Genomic DNA, 22,715 nt, shown 5'->3' with positions numbered 1-22,715 from the left:
TGTAATTGTAACATTTCCAAATTCAATTTTTTAAATGCTTTTCACTAAAATTCTTCTATAAATCTATTATTTTTTAATAATTAATTAAGTATATATATTAAAAAATGTATTTAATTTCAGAAGAATTTGAATTATTAAAATTTTCCAAAAATCTAAGTTCATTCAAATTTCTAATTAAATTCATTCACAATTGAAATTTTGTAAAATTGAAAATTAAAACCTTTTGAAGTTGATCTATTTATAAAAATTGTAAACGCAATTCTTTTCAAATTCAATTAATTTAGATATATTTAAGTAAAATTATTCAGTATATAATTTATAAGTAATAATTTTATGATAGTTCTTCAAGAATCAAGTTATTTAAAAAGAAATTATTGTCAGAAATAGAAAAAATTGAAGGTTTTGTATTAGAATTCGTGGTATTTTCGTAGTTTATGAGGCACACAAAAATTTATAAATTTATTTATGAATTCTAAAAATTTAATTTTTTCCAGTACTTTTAATAAAATTCCCTGACTTCCCTGACCTGTGGCAGCTCTGAAAAATAAATCTTTAGACAAAGTATCAACCACTTACAGCTTAAACATGTTTTTTCTTAAATTCATCTAATTGTTGAGCTTAAAATAAAATAAGCCAACTCTACGTCTTAAAATCAGTTTCCTAATCTATTAAACAATTTTTTTACTCTAATGTAGCTCGTTTTATCCGAATTCGGACTAAAAAAAGCATATTTTTTACTGTGCACATTTGTCGTCAACTTCCTAATTTTTTTTACAGTACAGGTAAAAATTTAACGGATTTGCTATAAAAAAAAAATGTCCCACTTACTGCAAGCTTCACTAAATATTCACTATTCTGAAAATACTCCAGAGTAAAATATTTTATTCCTCAAAATACGGTATAAACTATATAGTTAATAATTCATAGAAAAAAACATTAATAAAAGAAACATTGTTTAGGCAGTGAAGAGATCAAAGACCCAAGACACTACTTGATATTGAAGTACAATTGAGAGAAGATTGCATGTGATTGTGGAAAAGAATGCAGAGCCACGGAAATATCGATTTCGCGGTGAAAGGACATTTATGGAATGGCGCTTTTCCAAAGCAGCAAAAGTGTGAATCGTTGGGATGTGTTGGGATCCTTATACATATACATACATACATGTATGTATAAATCCTTGGTACATAAAACGGTAACCAAAGAGTAATCCGTGCGGACGTGTTCGTGAACGTAATACAGTATTCAAAGAAGTGTGTGTGTGTGTATGTGTGCACACATATAAATGCCAAGAGAGCTAGAGGAGCAAAAGGATCGTTCATGGGCACCCACCTGCAGAGATAGAGTCATTCACTCGGCCTCACTATAGTGGAAACGTATATCGCAATGACTGCACGAATAAATTATCCATATTCATGCCAGGCAGCCGGATTACACAGTAACTTCGCTCGAGATTAAATGCACTCACGATCCCTTTTCACTCCCACGTGTATATACATTCTACACATGCATAATTGCATACTTTTTTTTTCAACAACTCTCAATGTTGTAATGTTATGTTCAAGTTTGTTGTACATTTTAATGAGTGTGTACTACACTTTTATTTCACTCCTATATATCTAATAACTTTTTATTCAGGGTTGCCACAAAAATTTTATTTTCTTTTTCAGTGATTTCCAGACTAAATTTTCACTTTTTTCCTGACAATAAAGATAATATTCTGATATACTCTCAAAATTATTAAATACCTTTAAAAAACTTTAAATACTTTTTAAAATTCAATAACTGATAAAAATATTATTGTAACACATAAAGAAATGGATTCACTTTAAAAATTATTAAATACTTTTAAAAAACTTTAAATACTTTTTAAAATTCAATAACTGATAAAAATATTATTGTAACACATAAAGAAAATGGATTCACTCTAAAAATTATTAAATACTTTTAAAAAACTTTAAGTACTTTTTAAAATTCAATAACTGATAAAAATATTATTGTAACACATAAAGAAAATGGATTCACTCTAAAAATTATTAAATACTTTTAAAAAACTTTAAATACTTTTTAAAATTCAATAATTGATAAAAAATATTATTGTAAAACATGAAGAAATAGATCACTCCGAGTCTTCGACTCGGAGTGATCGATTTCTTTATGTTTTATATTATAATTAAAGATGACCGAGTGATAAAATTATTATTTTGTATTATAAAAATATTATTACTGTAACTTCTTCAAAAATATTTTCATCATTTCAATTGAGAACTATAATTTTCTACAATTTTTAACAAAAATCCTTCTTTAAATCAATTATTTTTGAAAAAGTTCTTCTTGAGAATTTTCAGATTCATTTGTTTACAATTCAATTTTACGTGACATTTCGATTATTCGGAAATTTTTCAATTTAATATACATTAGAAAATAAAGAATCGGAATAATTTTTAAAAATTTCGATTAAGCTTTTCGAAGAAAATTAGTTTCATATAGAATTTATAATTAAAATTCAGAAAAACTCTGATTTTCAAAGATTTTAAATTGAAATCTTTACAAAATTCAATTACATTTCTAAAAATTGGAATTATTAGTAAATTCTCAAAAATTCAATTATCTAAATATTTAACTGAAATTAATTTTCTACGAAGAAATTTATAAATAATTTGTAAAATCATTAAATTCCTGTTAAATTTTTATTATTTATGAAAATAATTAAACATTCACGTAAAATTTTATTAACATTTGTTTTAAATAATTGAAATTTTGTCAAGAATTTAATTATTCATGAAAATAGTTCAATTAATATAATGAATTTTATACAATTTTTTAAAAATAATTGAATTCCTGTGAAGGATTTTGTTATTTATGAAAATAATTGTTTTTTGCGAAGAATTTTGTTAGAATTTTTGAAAGTAATTATGAAATTCAATTGAATTTCATCAAGGAATTTTATAAAAATTTCTAGGAATAATTACATTTTTTGAAGAATTTGATGTTTTAAAAATAATTGAAATTTTGCCAAGAATTTAATTATTCATGAAAATAGTTCAATTAATATAATGAATTTTATATACAATTTTTTGAAAATAATTGAAATCCTGTGAAGGATTTTGTTATTTATGAAAATAATTGTTTTTTGCGAAGAATTTTATTAGAAGTTTTGAAAATAATTGAATTTCATCGAGGAATTTTATAAAAATTTCTAGGAATAATTACATTTTTTAAAAGAATTTGATTAAAATTGTTTTAAAAATAATTGAAATTCTGCAAAGAGTTTTATTATTTATGAAAATAATTCAATTCTTATAATGAATTTTATAGAATTTTTTGGAAATAATTGAATTCCTGTGAAGGATTTTGTTATTTATGAAAATAATTATTTTTTGCGAAGAATTTTCGAAAATAGGTAATTGAATTCTTTCGACGAATTTTAATAAAACTTTTAGGAATAATTACATTTTTTAAGGAAATTGATTAAAATTGTTTTAAAAATAATTGAAATTCTGCGATGAGTGATATTATATATTTATGAAAATAATTGAATTCCTGAAAAGAATTTTATTACTTATAAAAATAATTGAATTACTAGGAAGAAATTTATAAACAATTTGTAAATCATTAAATTCCTGTTAAATATTTATTATTTATGAAAATAATTTAACATTCACGAAAAATTTTATCAACATTTGTTTTAAATAATTGAAATTTTGCCAAGAATTTAATTATTCAAGAAAATAATTCAATTCTTATAATGAATTTTATAAAAACTTTTGGAAATAATTGAATTCCTGTGAAGGATTTTGTTATTTATGAAAATAATTGTTTTTTGCGAAGAATTTTATTAGAATTTTTGAAAATAATTGAATTCTTTCGACGAATTTTTAAAAAAATTTTAAGAATAATTATATTTTTTCAAGAAATTCGTTTAAAATTGTATTAAAAATAATTGAAATTCTGCAATGAGTTTTATTATTTATGAAAACACTGCAAAAAGAAGTATCTTAAAAGTGGCTACAAAGTTAATTTTAAGATAATTAATTTTTGCAGTGAATAATTGAATTATTGCGAAGAATTTTATTAAAAAGTTTTAAACAATTGATTTTTTTCAAAAAAATCCATGCAAATTCTATTTTTACGAATTGAATTCCTGTGAAATTTTCATTATTTTAGAAAATAATTAAATATTCCTGTAGAATTTTCCAATTTTGTAAAAATTGTTTTTAAATAATTGAATTCTTTTTGGAAATTTTATTAAAATAATAGATATACAAATTATTGAACTAAGAAAAATAATTTCATATGTAAATAATTCTCATTTGGCGACATTTTTAAATTTCAATAATTTTTTTGCGTACATATGTATACTATGAAGAAATCTTGTTACTTTTAATTTGAAAGAAAGAAAAAGGAAGATTTCTTTTATAATTTTAAAAATAGAAAAACCTTGGACACTTTTATAAGAAATTATGTAAGTCGGGATATGAGTTTAATGAAACAGAAAATAACAAGTTAAATATTCTGCAAAGTGAAAAGAATATGGAAGCATGCTATAACAGTACATTTTGTCTCCTTCCTCATGGACTCACTGCGCTAGTAAATTAATGGTTTGTGCTATAATTGAACAAATGCACGAAAAGAATTTCCTTATTCGATTTACTTCTTTATATACACTGCTTGTGTATACAATTTTTTTTTCCTTTTTCTTTTTTTTTATACAGAGACTAGAATAACGGACATCATAATATGAAAAATGAAAGAATTGAATAAGGATTAAACCTGCGATAATGTGTATTTTGAAGACTAGAAAATTGGAGATAATTTCCTATTTTTTAAGTAGTTGAACTTTTATTCAATTCACATTATTTTAAAAGAAAAAAAATGCGGACACTTTAATAATTTTTTTATGGGTGGAAAGGTACAAATTTTAAAGAGGAAAACTTTTCATTAGCAACTTTCTACTAATTCGGATTTAGACAGAAAAGATATTTAGGTTTAAAGTCCCAAAATTTAAACATAAAGTTTGAATCCAAAGATCTCAATTTCACTGCACGGAAAAGGGCGCTAAAAATTTTACCACACATAAATTTTGCGTAAGGAAACATTTTCCCAAACTTTAAAGCACATAGAGTGAAATTGATTTTTTTTTCACGTAAAAAAAGTGTGAGAGAGAAACACCTCAAGTGTCAATTTTATTACGAATAAAATTTAAATAACATCAAACGAGAGCTGTCTCTTGTGATCGTTCATTTAATCAGTTTTGACTGTAATAATATTTTTATAAGTTTTACCTAATGGAAATTTTACATTACAACCTCTTAGTTTTATTAAAACAATGTTTGATAATGTATTCAAAATAAAAGCCCCTCTACAAAAGAGAATGAAAAGTATAAAGTAATGGTGTATATATAAAAATCCGTTAAGGTATACTATAACAATAGTATTAGTAAGCTCTAAACTATTATAATAATATTAGAACAGTACTATACTATTATTACACCATTAGTATATAGTAACCGTATTAAAAAATTCAGTATAAAACCTAAAGAAAATGAGAAGAGAAAACGTTAAAAGAAAGGGATGAGAAAAATATGCGGAAAAAATTGAGAGTAAAAGCCGAAGAGTGTACAAAAGGGGTAAAAAAGTATAAAATAACAGGGTTACCACATGTCAGGGAAAAGTCAGGGAAAGTAGAATTAGTCAGGGACTTTTATTAAAAGTACTGGAAAAATTTCAATTCTGTTGAAATTAGTTCCAAATTAACAAAATTTTAACGCAATTTTTTGAAAGAATTCAACTATCTTAATAAATATTAAAATTCTTTACAGAAATTAAATTATATTCAAAAATTAAAAAAACATTCTTGTCAACATTTCAATTATCTTTATAAATATCAAAATTCTTCGCCAAAATTCAATTACATTTAATGAGAATTTTTACAACAAATGGACATTCAAAAATTCAACTAATTTAAACAAAATTACAATTTTTTGAAAAACTACATTTTTTAAAAAATTTTAATAGAAATAATTGAAAATTGATTGTTTTAAAAATTTCAATTTGAAACCTTTTGAAATTGTATTATTTCTATTAAATTCTACTATAACAAATAAACAGTTTCACAATTTATTTTTTCTGTGGCTATGTTTTACAAAAGTCCTTCGAAATTGAGTTTAGTAAAAGTTAATTATATTTATATATAATTATATTATAATTAAACCACTATTTTAATTAAATGCAGTAAAATTTATCGCCTTTAAAAATGAGTACAGTAAATTTTATAACATCTATAAAATTTGGTTTGGGGAAAATACCCATTTAGTTTTGTAAAATACAGCATCAGTAAATTTTATATCATTATGTCCCTAAAATTCTAAATGTTCAAATTAACGAAATTTATTTATTTTCTCTTTAAATTACAATTTTATTAAAATAATATTTTGTCATGTATTAAAAATTAATTTTTTAGTTTCAAAATGTTTTATTCACATTTTTTATTTTTATTTTTACTATTTACAGATAAGAAAAATTCAAACTTATAATCAAATAAATAAAGTGAAACTGTCTTAACTGCGAATTTCTGTGATTGGAACTTTTACTAAACTTTCAGAGTAAATTTTCCTTCATTTTAAGTAAATTTTGATATAAAAATTTTTGCTAAAATAACAATTTAATTATGAAACTAGAACTTATAATAAAGTAACGACTTTTTAAATTTTTTTCCTTGTACCTAGTTAAATTTTCATTTTTGAATAAAATTACCAAGGAGGAAAATAAGTTCGAAATTCCAAAAACTGCTAATACAATTAATAGACTACTTTATATACGCACTCGACGATAAAACACCGCTTCTTATTTTCCTGACTTCCTTTTACGACCCAAAGGAATGTTGAATTGAAGAAAATAAGAAAATCTTCAAGATCTACAACACTGAACCAAATGTAATATGCTCATGAATGAAGATTACATGAATTTTTAACAGATATAATCGAAAAATACATATATTTTATTTTGAGTAGGAAAAAAAAATGCTAGTCATCATCATCATCATCTTTGAAAAACCGTTATTTTTATGTAGATAAGTTCAAGTTTATTTTTGGAAGTAATGTCTTGTTCATTTATTGATAACAATTTCCGTCGTTTAACAAAGAAACACACACACGTTACTTCATAAAGGGAAGGGACAACAATGGCTCTGTATATAGTATTAGTTTAATATTCATTCTACGTCTCATCTATACAGGAATTTGTGTTTTCACAGGGCTTGGCTCGTATATTTAGTGCATCGAATGTTGTATATGATTGTATTCTCTGTGTGTCAGAAGCATATTAACGCGCGCGCATTTCACTCTCTTCTGCTTCTACATCTCTTCACTTTAAATTTAAATCAAGAAAATATGTTAATTTCTCGCCATATCTAAACACAATTTAGGGAAATTCTATTTACACCTTCAATGAGATGATTTCATTTAAATATAATCACTTGAGTTAAAATGAATTTCAATTTTCATAATAGCATCGGCCCTGAGGCTAAAGAAAATTTTACATTACAGGTCACGAAGTCCCTTTCAGAATTTTTAGATAATTACATGTGGTGCATTCTATTTCTAACCGTTCCACCTACAAAAGACGATCGCAGGAAAAATACTTTTCACAATTTCAATTATTTAAAAAATTTTCCCTCAATTCAATAATTTTTAATATCTACTATTTTTATAATATTTAAAAAAAATAGTTTAAAAAATAGATTAACTAATTCAAAAATTAGAAAATAATTCCGATAATTTCAGTTACTGTTTATTTATACTTTCTATTGGGGTAATTTCCTGGTTTAAAAAAAAAATCTCTCCATTTGGAGCGCATTTTCTTATCAGATTCTGGCAGTGTACTGGGGAATTAAGGTCAACATTACGTTCATGATAATGTGATAAAAGAGATAATAATGCTGCGTCAGGAATAATAGCAATTCAGTCTTATTATGCACCGGTAAGAAAGGTGGAGTCGAAAAAAAATTCAAATTTTCGATGCACTTATTTTATTATTCAATGAGCGCGCGGTTTCTCTCTTGTTCCTTTGTTTGACATTCAATATGAAGACATTGGTTGACATCAAATACGTACCGAAAATTCAAAGGAGTACGTGATCTTTATATTGTATATTTAAGTTTCAAACGTTATATTAATTTGTTCTTAATTTCTTCATTGAATTCATTCAGCATATTCTTTTATTTACAGTTAATCCATTTCTTTTTATTAACATAATATTCAGTTCAGTGTTTATTGTTTATTTCAATAGTTGCTCTGCTCTTATCAGATGCTCTTGAAAATAATCGTGACTTTCATTTTATCTGCGTCTGTCTGTATATTAAAATATCGATGATAAAATTATCGATTTATCGGTTTCGGGAATTTTTAGGAATGCAGGCTTTGTACTTATCTAGTAAAACCTGTTCTATTTTCTATATTTGCTACTATTTGGATACTTTTTTTAGAACTGTCACTAAAGACTGCATCTTTCATTTTTTTTTATAATTTTAATAACAAATATATTCAGTTTCATTAAAAACTAAATTTAGTTGAAGTATCTGATTTGATTATTTAGGTTACATTTTTCAAAACTATGCAGGTGAATATTAAGAACAGAAGAAAAATTCGAACATTCCAGAAAAAGACTTCGGATATGAAAATTAAATTTTTTTAAACATTTAAGCATGTTAGGACACAATATTTTTTAGTAAAATATACAAATACAGGGTTGACACAAAAATTTAATTTTCTCTTTCCCTGACTTTTCCCTAATTTCCAGACAAAATTAATTAATTAATCAATTTCTTAAAGTTTTTTAATAATTAAAGATGATCCATTTGATAAAATCATTATTTTATATTATAAGAATATTGTCACTGTAACTTCTTCAAAATTATTTTTATCATTTCCATTCAATTATTATCTACAATTTAAAAAAAATTCATTTCTAAATTAATTTTTATTAGAAAATTTTGCGAGAATTCAGTTATTTAAAAACAAAAATAAATTATTTATTGAATGTTTCTTAGCACAATTTCTTCTTAGAAATTAATAAAATTTTTGAAAATAATTCATATCTTTCTTGAAATTTTATTATTTTATCGAAAACAAATTAAATTTCTGAAAAGTATTTTTTTTTATGAAAATAATTGAATTATTTCACATAATTTTATTAAAATTTTTAAAAATGATTAAATTGCTTTGAGAAATTTAATTAAAATTGTATTGGAAATAATTCAATTGCTTTGAGAAATTTAATTAAAATTGCATTGAAAATAATTTAATTCTTATAAAGAATTTTATAAAAGTTTTTGAAACAATTGAATTGCTGCGAAGAATTTTGTTATTATTTATAAAAATAATTGAATTTCTGACAAGAAAATGACTAAAATATTTGAAAATAATTAAATTCTAGCGAGTAATTTTATTATTTATAAAGATAATTAAATTCATGTCCAGAAAATTATTAAAACTTTTTAAAATAATTGAATTCTTACAAAGAATTTTTGGAAATAATTGAAATCCTCTGAATGATTTTGTTATTTATGAAGTAATTGATTTTTAGCGGAGAATTTTATTAAAATTTTTGAAAATAATGGAATTCCTAATTAGAATATTATTATATATGAAAATAATTGAATCCCTGTAAAAAATTTTATTTACCTTGAAAATAATTGAATAATTCAATTCTTTGTAAAATATCATTAAAATAGTAGATATTAAAAATCATTGAATTGAGGAAAATATTTTTAAATAATTAAAATTTTTAAACTTTTGAAAATAATTGAAATCCTGCAAAGGATTTTGTTATTTATGAAAATAATTGATTTTTATCGAAGAATTTTATAAAAATTGTTGAAAGTAATTGAATCCCTGTAAAAAATGTTATTACTTTTGAAAATAATTGAATTCTTTGACGAATTTTAATAATATTTTTAAGAATCATTACATTTTTCGAGAAATTGAATTAAATTTGTATTAAAAATAATTTAAATTCTGCAATGTTATTTATTATTTATAAAAATAATTGAATCCATTTTGAAATTTTATTATTTATGAAAATAATTAAATTACTACGAAGAAATTTATAAATAATTAAATTCCTGTGAAATTTTTATTATTTATGAAAATAATTGAATGTTCACGTAGAATTTTCTCAACATTTTTTTTAAATAATTGAAATTTTGCCAAGAATTTTATTGAAATTTTTTGTAAATAATAAAATTCAATTCTTTCGAGAAATTGTATTATTTTATGGAAAATATTTGAATTCCTGCGAAGAATTTTATTTTTTATAAGGATAATTGAATTATTTGATAGAATTTAATTATTCATGAACATAATTCAATTATTATAATGAATTTTATCAAAATTTTTGGAAATAATAGAATTCCTGTGTGAAATTTTGTTATTTATGAAAATAATTGTTTTTTGCGAAGAATTTTATTAGAATTTTTTTTTAATAATTTAAATTTTGTCAAAAATTTTACTGAAATTTTTTTGAAAATAATTGAATTTCTGTGAAGAATTTTATTATTTATAAAAATAATTGAAATTTTTACTATAATTTGAACAAAATTTGGAACGTAATTGAATAAAACTTAATATTTCACTGAGGAAAATCATTAGTTGTTTAAATAATTAAAATTTTCAAATTTGAGACAAATTTTCATGCGAGGATTGTATTTTTTGTTGTTACAGAAGCCGAAGAATGTGTCGAAGAACAAGTGGAGGATTTGAAAAATGCTCAGGAAACGTCAAGACATTTAGAAGATGGAAGCTTACAGCCAACTATAGATCAAGCCCAACAAACAACTCCAGGTACTGCAAATTTATTTTCTTAATTCTATATTTAGAATTTTTTTCGTTACTATCTTTCTTGTTTGCAATTTTCAAATTTCACAAAAAAGACACAACCCTTATTAGAATCTTTTGTCACTATATTTCTTGTTTTCTTCTCCATTTGCAATAATTTTTTCTTTCTCAAGAAGAGTAACGTTTTTTCGAAAAGAATTTTTTTAAAGTTTTTTTCAAAAATTCTGCACGTCCTCCTTATGGCTATTTTCCTTTTGAGTTGTCCCTTAAAATTTTTAAATCTCTTGATTTATTTTCAAACGACAGTGGCGAGAAAGGCGATGAAAATAAAAGGAAAAATTCGTTTTACTTTAATCGACTTTCTCAAGTTTTTATTGAATAATAAAACCCGAAAGCTTATGTCTCATATAATATGTAGAATGATAATGTATATAAAACATATTTGAAATTTTCCACACGACTCCCTGGAAGTCGTCCAAATATTTTTGATGCCTAATTATGAATTGTCAGAAGATTGGCATGAATATATGTTCCCGAAAAAGCAGGTGAAACACAGGTCGTTATCGAAAAGTTGACTGTATAATGAGCATTTTGCTAGAAGTTTCAAACAACTGTCGGCCTAGTTTGTCAAGGACAAAATAATGAACTGCATTCAATATGATGCTTTTATTAATAGTAGCTACAAAACCCAAGAGTAAAATGAGCTTGTTCTTTATTCTTATCTTTTCCATTGTATTGCAGAAAACTATCTTCGATTTTTTTTCCAAACTATCGGCAAAATATTCAACAAGTACTTCCATAACATTCTTTTGTTTTTTGTTGTTATGATATTTTCCAAGGAGTTGAAAATTAATTTTTTTTTGTTACAATAGACAAACGGATTGTAAAATTCAGTTTTATTATTTGTATTCCGTTCGTTACACTTTTTAAAGATCATATGATGATCTTTTCTTTTTGAAGGGATCAAACCAGTGAAAGTATTTAAAAATACGGACTTAATGGACCAAAAATAAAAAATTATGGATCAATTATTGACAAAAATATAATCAGTCCGAGTTAAATAAGAGAACATTTAACTTAAAACTATAAATTAAATTTTTCATAACTATAAAACATGAAGATATCGATAACTCCGAGTCTTCGACTCGGAGTGATCGATCTCTTCATGTTTTATAATAATTAAAGATGACCGAGTGATAAAATCATTATCAATTCAATTATTATTTTCAACAATTTCTAACTAAACTTCTTCTTTAAATCGATTATCTATATATTAATTTTTAATAATTTTCGAAAAAATTCTTTGACAATTTTCAAATTCATTTGTTTACAATAATCAATTTTACGAAATTTCAATTATTAGTAAATTCTTCAATTAAATATATTAGAAAATAAAAACTTCAAATATAATATAAAAAACATTCAATTAAACTTTCTCAAAAAAATTAATTTCAAAATTCAATTATTTCTAAAAATTCACGCTATATTGCTTTTACTACTCCATTATTATCTAAAATTTTAACTCAAATTCATTTTTAAATCAATTTTTATTAGAAAATTCTACTAGAATTCAATTTTTTAAATACAAATAAAATGCAAATAAATAATTTATTGAATAATTGAATGTTTCTTAAAATTCAATTTCCATAAGGAAATTTAACAACTAATTTTTAAATAATGGAATTCTTTCGACGAATTTTAATAAAATTTTTAAAAAATAATGACATTTTTCAAAAACCCTATTAAAATTGAATTAAAAATAATTGAAATTCTGCGATGAGTTTTATTATTTGTGAAAATAATTCAATTCCTAAGAAGAATTTTATTATTTTTTGTACAATATTTAATTTTTGCGAAGAATATTATTATTCTTGAAAATAATTGAATTTCTGCAATAATTTGGAAGTTTTTCAAAATTAAACTTTTTTTCGTGTTTGTAACTAAAATTCTTTCATAATTGCATTATTTTTAACAATTTTTGAAAAAGTTCTTCCAAAAATTTTCAAAATTGAATTATTTCTGAAAGTTCACGCTCTAATGCTTTTAATATTCAATTACTTATAATCTAAAATTTTAACAGAAATCTATTTTTTAAATTTAATTTTTATTTAAAAACTCTACGAGAATTCAGTTATTTAAATACAAAAATAAATAATTTATTGAATGTTTTTTAGCAGAATTTCTTCATAAAAAATAATAAAATTTTAGAAAATAATTCAATTCTTTCGTGAAATTCTATTATTTTATCAAAAACAAATTGAATTCCTGCAAAGTATTTTATTTTTCTATGAAAATAATTGAATTATTTTAAAGACTTTAATAATTTACGAAAATAATTGAATTCTTATACAGAATTTTATCAAAAATTTGGAAAATAATTGAATTTTATCGAAGAATTTTATTAAAATTTCTGAAAATAATTGAATTTTTTAAAATATTTGAATTTCAGCGAAGAATTTTATTATTTATAAAGATAATTGAAGTCTTTTTTAGAAATTGATGAAAATGAAATGAAATGAAATGGAAATAATTGAATTCCTGTGAAATATTTTATTTTTTTATGAAAGTAATTAAATTAATTTAAAGAATTGAATTATTTACGAAAATAATTCAATTCTTATATAGAATTTTATTATTTATTAAAATAATTGAATGAGTTTTATATGTACAAAAATAATTGAATTCTCGTAGAAAATTTTATTATTTATGAAAATAATTGAATTCTTTTGGAAAATTTTATTAAAATAGTAGATATTAAAAATAATTGAATTAAAGAAAATTTTTGAAAATAATTGAAATTTTGTATAAAGAATTTTATTAAGATTTTTGGAAATAATTGAAATCCTGTGAAGAATATTGTTATTTATGAAAATAATTGATTTTTAGCGACGAATTTTATTAAAATTTTTGAAAATAATTGAATTCCTAAAAAGAATTTTATTATTTATGAAAATAATTGATTTTTAGCAAAGAATTTTATTAAAATTTTTGAAAATAATTGAATTTCTGCAATCCTTTTAAATTTGAATTATTACAATTTTTAAAAACAAAGCAACTCTTTTGACTAATTTTAATAATATTTTTAAGAATCATTATATTTTTCAAGGAATTCAATTAAAATTGTATTAAAATATGAAAAAGAATTGAAATTCTTCAATGAGTTTTTTTGTTTATGAAAATAATTGAATTAATACAAAGAAATTTATAAACAACTTGTAAATAATTAAATTTCTGTAAATTTTTTATTATTTATGAAAATAATTGAATGTTCGCGTAGAATATTATCAACGTTTTTTTTAAATAATTGAAATTTTGTCAAGATTTTTATTGAAATTTTTTAAAATAATTCAATTCTTTCCAGAAATTTGATTATTTTATGGAAAATAATTTAATTCCTGCATAGAATTTTACTTTTTATGAAAATAATTGTATTATTTCAAAGAATTTAATTATTCATGAAAATAATTTATTTCTTATAAAGAATTTTATCAAAATTTTTGGAAATAATTGAATTTCTGCAATCATTTGTAATTTCTTTAAAATTCTCCAAATTATATCGTACAATTTACGAACTTTTCGTCTTTTCTTGAATTTTATTGTTTTTGAATATAAATTTTCCTCTTTTGAATTTTTGTTTTCTATTTGTTTAATCTATTTAAATTTCTATAAAAATTTCTATTTACTTAATATCTATAAATTTTCTTTTCTGTTTTTATTTGAATTTTTATTGTTTTCTGTTTGTTTACACAATTTTCTTTTATTTTTCTACTGCAGAGAACTTATAAGTCTAAAAAAATTGTTTATTTAAATTTAAATGGAAGATAAGGTAATATTTTATATTTCCCTTTGGTGTTTAAATTCAGTTGATTTACACCTGCAAGACACTCTAAAACGTGATATTTAGTTCATCCGGGTCCATTGAGAATATATGTATATATAATGCAAAACCCTTCAAAAGACCCACTTGGGTATTAAAGGAACTTGAACAATTATTGATGATAAAGGCCCACCTGAAAATTTCAAGAACTCTTGAAAATTTTTTCTGAGCTTATTTCAATTTTATTATGTACTAAAAATTTTTTTTCTCCGTATTCTCCAACGTTTTATTCATTTTTACATTATTTTTTTTCTGAATTTTTCATCTCTTTCATTTTAGAATGTTTCCTTATAATTCAATCATTTTTCATACATCTTTTATTATTCTGTTCAATTTTCTTGTTGAATCTTTAGATTTTTTTTTCTTTTTGAATTATTAGAATAAAAATATTCATCTTGCTGCTTGGAACTCGAATTTCAGTAATTGAAAACTTTAGTTAGTTTTTTAATTTTCAATTTATATTATTTAAAGTTAATTATAAATCAATAACTTCAAAAAATATGTTCAGGAAATTAATTTTTTACTCAGAAATAAAAAAAATTTGATGATTGTTTTAAAATTCGAAAGTGATTTTGATCCAAAAATTATTAAGGAAATTCTAGGTTCTAAAGTTTTCAAAAATATTTTTGAACACAAAAAACAATTTTTTTGTTGTAATTCTAGAAATTTGATATTTTTTCCAGTACTTTTGGTTTTGATTAATAATTAATTAATTACCTGCCATTCTCCTGACGAATTTCATTTTTCCTGACTTCCCTGACCTGCGGGAATCCTGAAAAACAGAAAAAAATTGTTTCTTTAAATAAATTATTTTTCATATTTTCTGATTTAAATTAAATATTTGAATTAAAAACTTTGAAAAATTTTGAAGTAAAATACATAAAATATAATTTGTCCAATTTTATAAATCGAAGTCTTTTAGCTTAGAATTAGTGTCAATTTTCCGTAAAGACTTTATATTGTATTATTAAAGCGTTATCTGAAAGTAATTTTTCAGAGTAATGTATTTTTAGGGTAGATAGAATCATTTAATATTATATATAAAGAGAGTGGAAATCTTACTTAATCTTTGACATTTTATAGAATTTTCATTTCTATTGGGTAGTTTTTCGCCAATTCGAAAAAGCTTTGTGAAAGACGAATTTTGTCTAATAGAAAAAATAGAAAAATTTAATTATTTCTATTACCTATTTCCTCACGAAGAAAAAGTTTTGTATACTTTACTTTTTGTTTGAAATATTTTCTTACGATGAAAAGCTTGAATTCTGAAAATAACTCTTTTAAGGGAGAGAATTTCGCTAAAGAATTTTGTAACAATCATTAACAATTTAGTTCATTTGTTGAACAATTAAACGAGACGAGAACTCATTTTAGAGACATTTAGTCTAGTAAAGAGGCAAAAGCGGATGCTTTTGAAAGTACAAGGTACAGAAAATACGTCTACCATAAAATGAACAAAAGATTTCTTATAAACTCCTTTTTCCAACAACTCTGAAAGCATTTTCTTTTATGTAATATCTAGAAAAACGTCAATTCTGTTCCTCCACTTTATTTTGTGTGTGCAAAAAAAAAGAAAAAAAATTTTTTTTTATCTTTCAATATATATAATACATGTGAGAAACCATATTGTTAATGAAAATCTTTTGTTATGGTGGTTATGGATAGTATATGGGGGCTCTTTCTCTCTCTCTCTCTCTCTTGATAAATTACGTAATATTCTATATTCTATCAATGGGGGAAGGAATTTTATTTCACTATGAAATCAATATTGATAGTAAAGATGGGTTGAATTGATATTGCGAAGAAAAGGGAATTTCGTGTTTTGGTTACTTATTGAGTGACAGTGATTGACACCAACCTCACTGCATCTTATTTTCATTTTTGACTAAAATCTTTTATATTTGAACCATTTTTAGAGAAATTACAAATGATTGCAGAAATTCAATTATTTTCAAAATTAATAAAATTCTTCGCAGAAATTCAATTATTTTCAAAATTAATAAAATTCTTCGCAGAAATTCAATTATGTTAAAACAGTTTTAAAAAATCTCGTCAAAATTTCAATTATCTTTAGAAATAATTAATACTCTTCTCCGAAATTCAATTATTTTCAAAAATTTCAATAAAATTCTTGACAAAACTTCAATTATTTTAAAAATTCAAGAATAATAATCTTCTTCCTAAAAATTAAATATTATTGAAATATAGTAAAAAATTTTCTTAGTAATTCAATTATTTTCAACAATTTTAATAAAGTTCTTTACTAAAAATAAATTTTTTTCATAAAAATAACAAAATCCTTCACAGAATTTCAATTATTTTCAAAAATTATAATAAAATTCTTCGCTAAAAATCAATTATTTTTATAAATAACAAAATCCTTCACAAGAGTTCAACTATTTTTAAAAATTTTAATAAAATATTAATATATAATTATTCAATTCAATTCAATTCAATTATTTTCAAAAGTAATAAAATATTTTACAGGATGCAATTATTTTCATATATAATAAAATTCTTTTTAGGATTTCAATTATTTTTAAAAATTTTAATTAATTAATTATTTTCATTAATAACAAAATCCTTCACAGGATTTTAATTATGTCCAAAAATTCGTTATAAGAACTTAATTATTTTTAAAAGTTTTAATTATGAATTCAATTATCTTTATAAATAATAAAATTCTTCGCTGAAATTCAATTATTTTTAAAAATTGCAGTCAATTTTTTAACAGGAATGTTATTATTCATTATGGTAATTGAATTCCTGGTAAAAAATTGAATACAATTTTTAAAAGTAATTGAATTTCAGGGAAGAATTATATTATTTATAAAGATAATTGAATTCTTGTGTAGAAATTGATTAAATTTTTTTCTATGAAATTGAATTATTTTCAAAAATTTAAATAAAATTCTTTTTGAAAAATCAATTGTTTTCATAAATACCAAAATCCTTCAAGGAATTCAATTATTTCCAAAAACTTTGATAAAATTCTTTTTAACAATTGAATTATATGTTGATTCAATTATTTTTTTAAATATTAAAACTCATCGTAGAATTTCAATTATTTTTTACACAATTTTAATCGGATTTTTCGAAAAATGTAATTATTCTTCAAAATTTTATTAATATTCGTCGAAAGAATTCAATTATCCCTAGAAAAATGTAATAATTCTTTAAAATTTTAAGAAAATTCGTTAAAAAAATTTAATTATTTTCAAAAATTTCAATTATTTAAAAAAAAATGTTGATAAAATTCTACGCGAACATTGAATTATTTTTATAAACAATAAAAAATTCACAGAAATTTAATTATTTACAAATTGTTTATAAATTTCTCTGTAGTAATAATTATATTAAAATATTTTTAATATTTTAATATAATTTTAATTGAATTCCTCGAAAAATGTAATGATTCTTAAAAATATTATTAAAATTTGTCAAAAGAATTCAATTATTCTGAACAATTTTAATACAATTTTTGTCAAAATTTCAATTATTTAAAAAAATTTTGCGCGAACATTCAATTATTTTCATTAATAATAAAAATTTCACAGTAATTCAATTATTTAAAAATTTTTTCCCAATATTTCCCAATTATCTTCATAAATAATAAAATTTTTAACAGAGATTCAATTATTTTCATAAATAATAAAATTCTTTTTATGAATTCAAATACTACTTTCATAAATAATAAAACTTATCGCAGGATTTCAATTATTTTTAAAAATAATGGATTTTTTCGAAGAAGTTTATTAAAATTTTTGAAAACAATTAAATTTTAACGAGGAATTTTATTATTTATGTTGTTAATTGAATTCCTGGCAAGAAATTGACTAAAATTTTTGAAAATAATTGAATTTCAGCGAAAAATGTTATTCTTTATAAAGGTAATTAAATTCTTGTCTAGAAATTGATTAAAATTATTGAAAATAATTAAATTCTTATGAAGAATTTTATTTAATTCGTAATTTTTTATTTTTGTTACGTAAAGTCCATTTTTGTAAATACTTTCACTTGTTCGAGCCCTGAATTTGTGTCTTGTATATTATTCCAAAGAATTCGGTTGCTTCTTTTAGCATTGTTGTTTATAAAAAGAATAATTGGTATATTTTTGATTTTTGAGTATTCAGTAAATTCGTTTTTGTATTTATTCTGTTACTATACAACAGAATTTGTGTCTTGTTTATTTTTCCAAAGAATTCAGTTGCTTTTTTTAGCAACTTTAAAATGTAAAACGTGTTTTTGTATATAGTGAGCTTGCCCCAAAGGGTAGACACAGAGAGACTTTGAAACGAAATTTTTGAATAATGAATGTTAAAGGCTAAAAACCTTTTGAATTCAAAAAAACGTCTCGTTTAATGTTGAAGTGTCATTGATCCTACTACATCCCCTTTAAAATTCTCGTCGCCGTTGAATCTCCACTCTCGTTATATCTATACATATATATATAAATTTCTACGCTGAATCGTGTTTCATGAGAACACTTCTAACTCGATTTTCTTTTTTTTCTTTCCTCCACAGATCTTCATCAGCGTTATCTCGTCGAAACGATAACGATGACGACGGTGACGGAGCGTCGAATTGTCCGTGAAATCAGCGAGGAGGAAACACAGCCATTGGACGAAATTGATTCCAATAATGAGAAGGATGGTTCAAAACTTGAATTCACCATTTGTCCACCGCCAGACGCTAAGGATATTTTAAGTGATGATGTAAATAATAAATCGCTAGAGACTATGGCAAAAATCGATAAACGTAACTCGAAGGAAATTTCTGAAGCATCCGATCTTTCTCTGAGCTTTAAGTTAAGCACTTCACTCGCAACCAACAGCCTTAAGCCAAATTCCGCTGTACGTCAACTTTTCCCCGACCCAAGATTCATATCTCCACCCCCAGCGCCAACAAAGAACATATCTCTTTCGGACGTTGACGATGAGGATGAGCATTCAGAGGCTCAGAAATTCCTCATCACCACTGAAAGCCTACGTCTTTTCGACGCTGTCAAGAGGACCAAAATTGCCGGCAACCGAAGTGATTCATCTGAAAGTGAATCTTCCAGTATCAAGAGGACAATTGAGAGGAATGCCCTCAGGAGGAGTCTTATTTCCAAATACGAGAGTGGCTCGAAGAAGAAAAATTTACGAAGTAAGGATTTGACGCTCGAGGAGAGAATACGACAGTTGACGTGTGTCGATCAGGACGAGGATACGGGCGACAGTAATTCGTCGGAGAGTGGAAGGACCGTTGAGGGTTGTGATCAGAATAATGAATTGCCAGCGCGAACATCGCCTTCAGGTGAGGAGCGGCCGAAAAATGATCGCGTACCACGTACACTTATTCTGGACCAGGAACTAAATCACACACCGTCTTATCAGAATGCGAATCATCATCATCATCAGCAATCGACTTACAAGAAAATTACAGATCTTTTTGGTCAGAAGAAGACAGTCGAAATGAATCTCCCGGACATTGGGCTTGGCAACAGAATCAGCATGGGCAAGGAATACATTTCAAAGTCGACAATTTCAAAAATGAATTCCGACGCTAGAAAACAATTTCTAGCGAGTCTCGCTCCACTCTCGTGTGTCGCATCGACCGGCGAGGGAAAGGACGACTACTACCGAATTTCGTCGAAAATCACAGGTAGCAATAGAGACTCGGTGGGTTATAATTCGGACTCTTCGTACAGTCTGGAGGATATTGAGGCCGCCCTGAGGGGCGAGGAGAGAAATTACCGAAATGCAGGTCCTCCGGATGTGACGAGGGGAACGCCGACGAGCATTGGACCCGATTCGGGAGACGCGAGCGATGAATTGATGGCTTTTGTGGAGCAGGACAAGACGAGGACTGAGAGGATCAAGAGACGGTATAATGATGTCGATGAACGTCACGAGGGAACCTCGGTCGACGGCGACGTCAAGGAGAATGGAAAGGATAAGAAGGGCTGCGTCGACGATGACGAGGACGACGAACTCAACGATTATGGTTTCAATAGAAGACCTGCGGTCAGGGGAATTAAACCTCAATTCGGAACGACGGAGGAGATCGTTCAGCAATTGAGGACACGAAGCGTTGCTGCCACATCGCATCCGGATCGAACGTCACTGCCGCCACACTGGACGTTCTATGACAATAGCACTGACAACAACGGCGAGAAGCAAGAGTCATTCGTTGATGATGCGTCTTCGGAAACTTACAAGACAGTGTTCAATGGCGAGAATAGTGGAAATCACACGATCAACAGGATAAATAATATGCAGAGGCAGATTGATGATATTTATCAAACAATTGCTGACACTTCGGTAAATGTTTATCAATTTTCCTTAATTTTAAATATTCTCCATTTTATTATAAATAATTGCTACAAAAATTTTATTTTCTTTCTTCCTGATTTTTTTTCAGAGAAAATTTTCATTTTTCCTCAGATCTCAAGTCAGTGAAGTTCACAATCTGAAATCAATGATTGAAAGAAAAAAAAATATTTTTATCAGGAAAATAATAAATTTTTCTACTTAGAGATTTTTATTTTTTAAATTATAGGGTAGAGTGGGGTAAAAAAGCCACATTTTTACTTTTGATGCTGTAAAATCTGTATTTAAAATTTTTTTTCTCAAATTTCCAATTGTTATTGAAAGTTTAGTTATTAAGCCTGAAAATTCTTGACGGAAATATTTTTTAACTAATGAAAGGACTAAGTTATAAGAGTTTTACGAAAGCACTGCAAGTGGCTTTTTTGCACCACCTGGTGGGGTGAAAAAGCCACCCTACGATTTTAGCAAAACATGTTATCAATTTAGGTATTTTTATAGTTTCCCTTTATTTATATGACAAATAGTCTTATTTGAAAAATATTCTAATAATTATGAAAGAGTTTTTAGCAAGCAAAATTGAAAATTATATTAAGTTTACCTGTTTTCCATTTGCACTGCCAATTTTTCGTACCTTTTTTAGAAGTTCTCTTTAAGTTTCACCGCAGATAACATATTTCGTTGCAACCGTTTATTCATTGTTTATTTTTTAAATGCACTTTGAACTACTTTTTCGTCGTGTTTAATTTATTTTATTAAATAGACACGAGAAATTTTGTAAAATAAGAAGGTTAGTTTAAATAGAAAACAAGTGAATTTCACAAAATATTCAATGGATTTTTTGCCCTGGCTTTTTTACACCCAAGACCAGTTATTAAAAAAAGCAAAAATAAATTGTTAATTCAGTTCAATTTCCAAAAATTAACATTGTATACGTTTTCGGTATACTTTTCTCCTTATGTACAAACATTTACTTTTACTATTCGTTCACTTAATCAGATTGTAATATGTTTGAAAAGTTCACCAAAATGTTTTCAAAAAAGCAACAAAAAATTAAAATTACAAGAAAAACAATATTAATCTAGGTACAACATTCAAATTAGATTCAAAAGTTGCGTATTACCTAATAGTATTTATATTCTAAACAGCTGATAAATCGGCTTAATAGTTTTTAAATAAAACTCAAATGGCTTTTTTACACCATGGCTTTTTTACCCCACTCTACCCTATTGATCAAGAAAATAAATAAAACATTTTAAAACAAAAATGTATTTTCTTCTAAAATGGTTAAATCATCTTTCAAAAAAACAGAACAGAATTTTTTTTAAAAACGAATTTCAATTATCTTTAGAAATAATTAAATTCTTCTCCAAAATTCAATTATTTACAAAAATTAAAATAAAATTTTTGGCAAAATATTAATTATTTAAAAAAAAAGAATTATAAATTCTACGTGAACATTCAATTATTTTCATAAATAATAAAAAATTTCAGAGGAATTCAATTATTTACACATTTTTAATAAATTTCTTCGCGTCATTCAATTATTTTCATAAATAATCAAATTTTTACAGGGATTCAATTATTTTCGTAAATAATAAAATTCTTTTTAGAAATTCAATTATTTCCGTAAATAATAAAACTCTTTGCAGAATTTCAATTATTTTTAATACAATTTCAATTATTCTTAAA

At 24.1% G+C, this 22,715-nt stretch overlaps 1 protein-coding gene across 3 annotated transcripts in view; it reads left to right on the top strand.

The window, feature by feature from the left end:
• LOC122499505 overlaps window positions 1-22,715 on the top strand; it is an 84,642-nt gene that overhangs the window by 58,546 nt on the left and 3,381 nt on the right. For 2 of the 3 annotated variants that reach the window (XM_043607892.1, XM_043607893.1), the window contains 2 exons: window positions 10,722-10,841; window positions 19,237-21,017. In XM_043607892.1, coding sequence (XP_043463827.1) covers window positions 10,722-10,841; window positions 19,237-21,017 — 1,901 coding nt within the window. Of the gene's footprint in view, window positions 1-8,006; window positions 8,130-10,721; window positions 10,842-19,236; window positions 21,018-22,715 lie in introns of those variants that run through there. The other variant, XM_043607895.1, reaches the window with a different exon arrangement.

The sequence above is a fragment of the Leptopilina heterotoma genome, unplaced genomic scaffold, assembly GCF_015476425.1.
Source record: "Leptopilina heterotoma isolate Lh14 unplaced genomic scaffold, ASM1547642v1 Lhet_169, whole genome shotgun sequence".
NCBI lineage: Eukaryota > Metazoa > Arthropoda > Insecta > Hymenoptera > Figitidae > Leptopilina > Leptopilina heterotoma.
The sequence above is the reverse complement of the archived record's forward strand: the minus strand, read 5'-3'. Positions and strand labels throughout refer to the sequence as shown.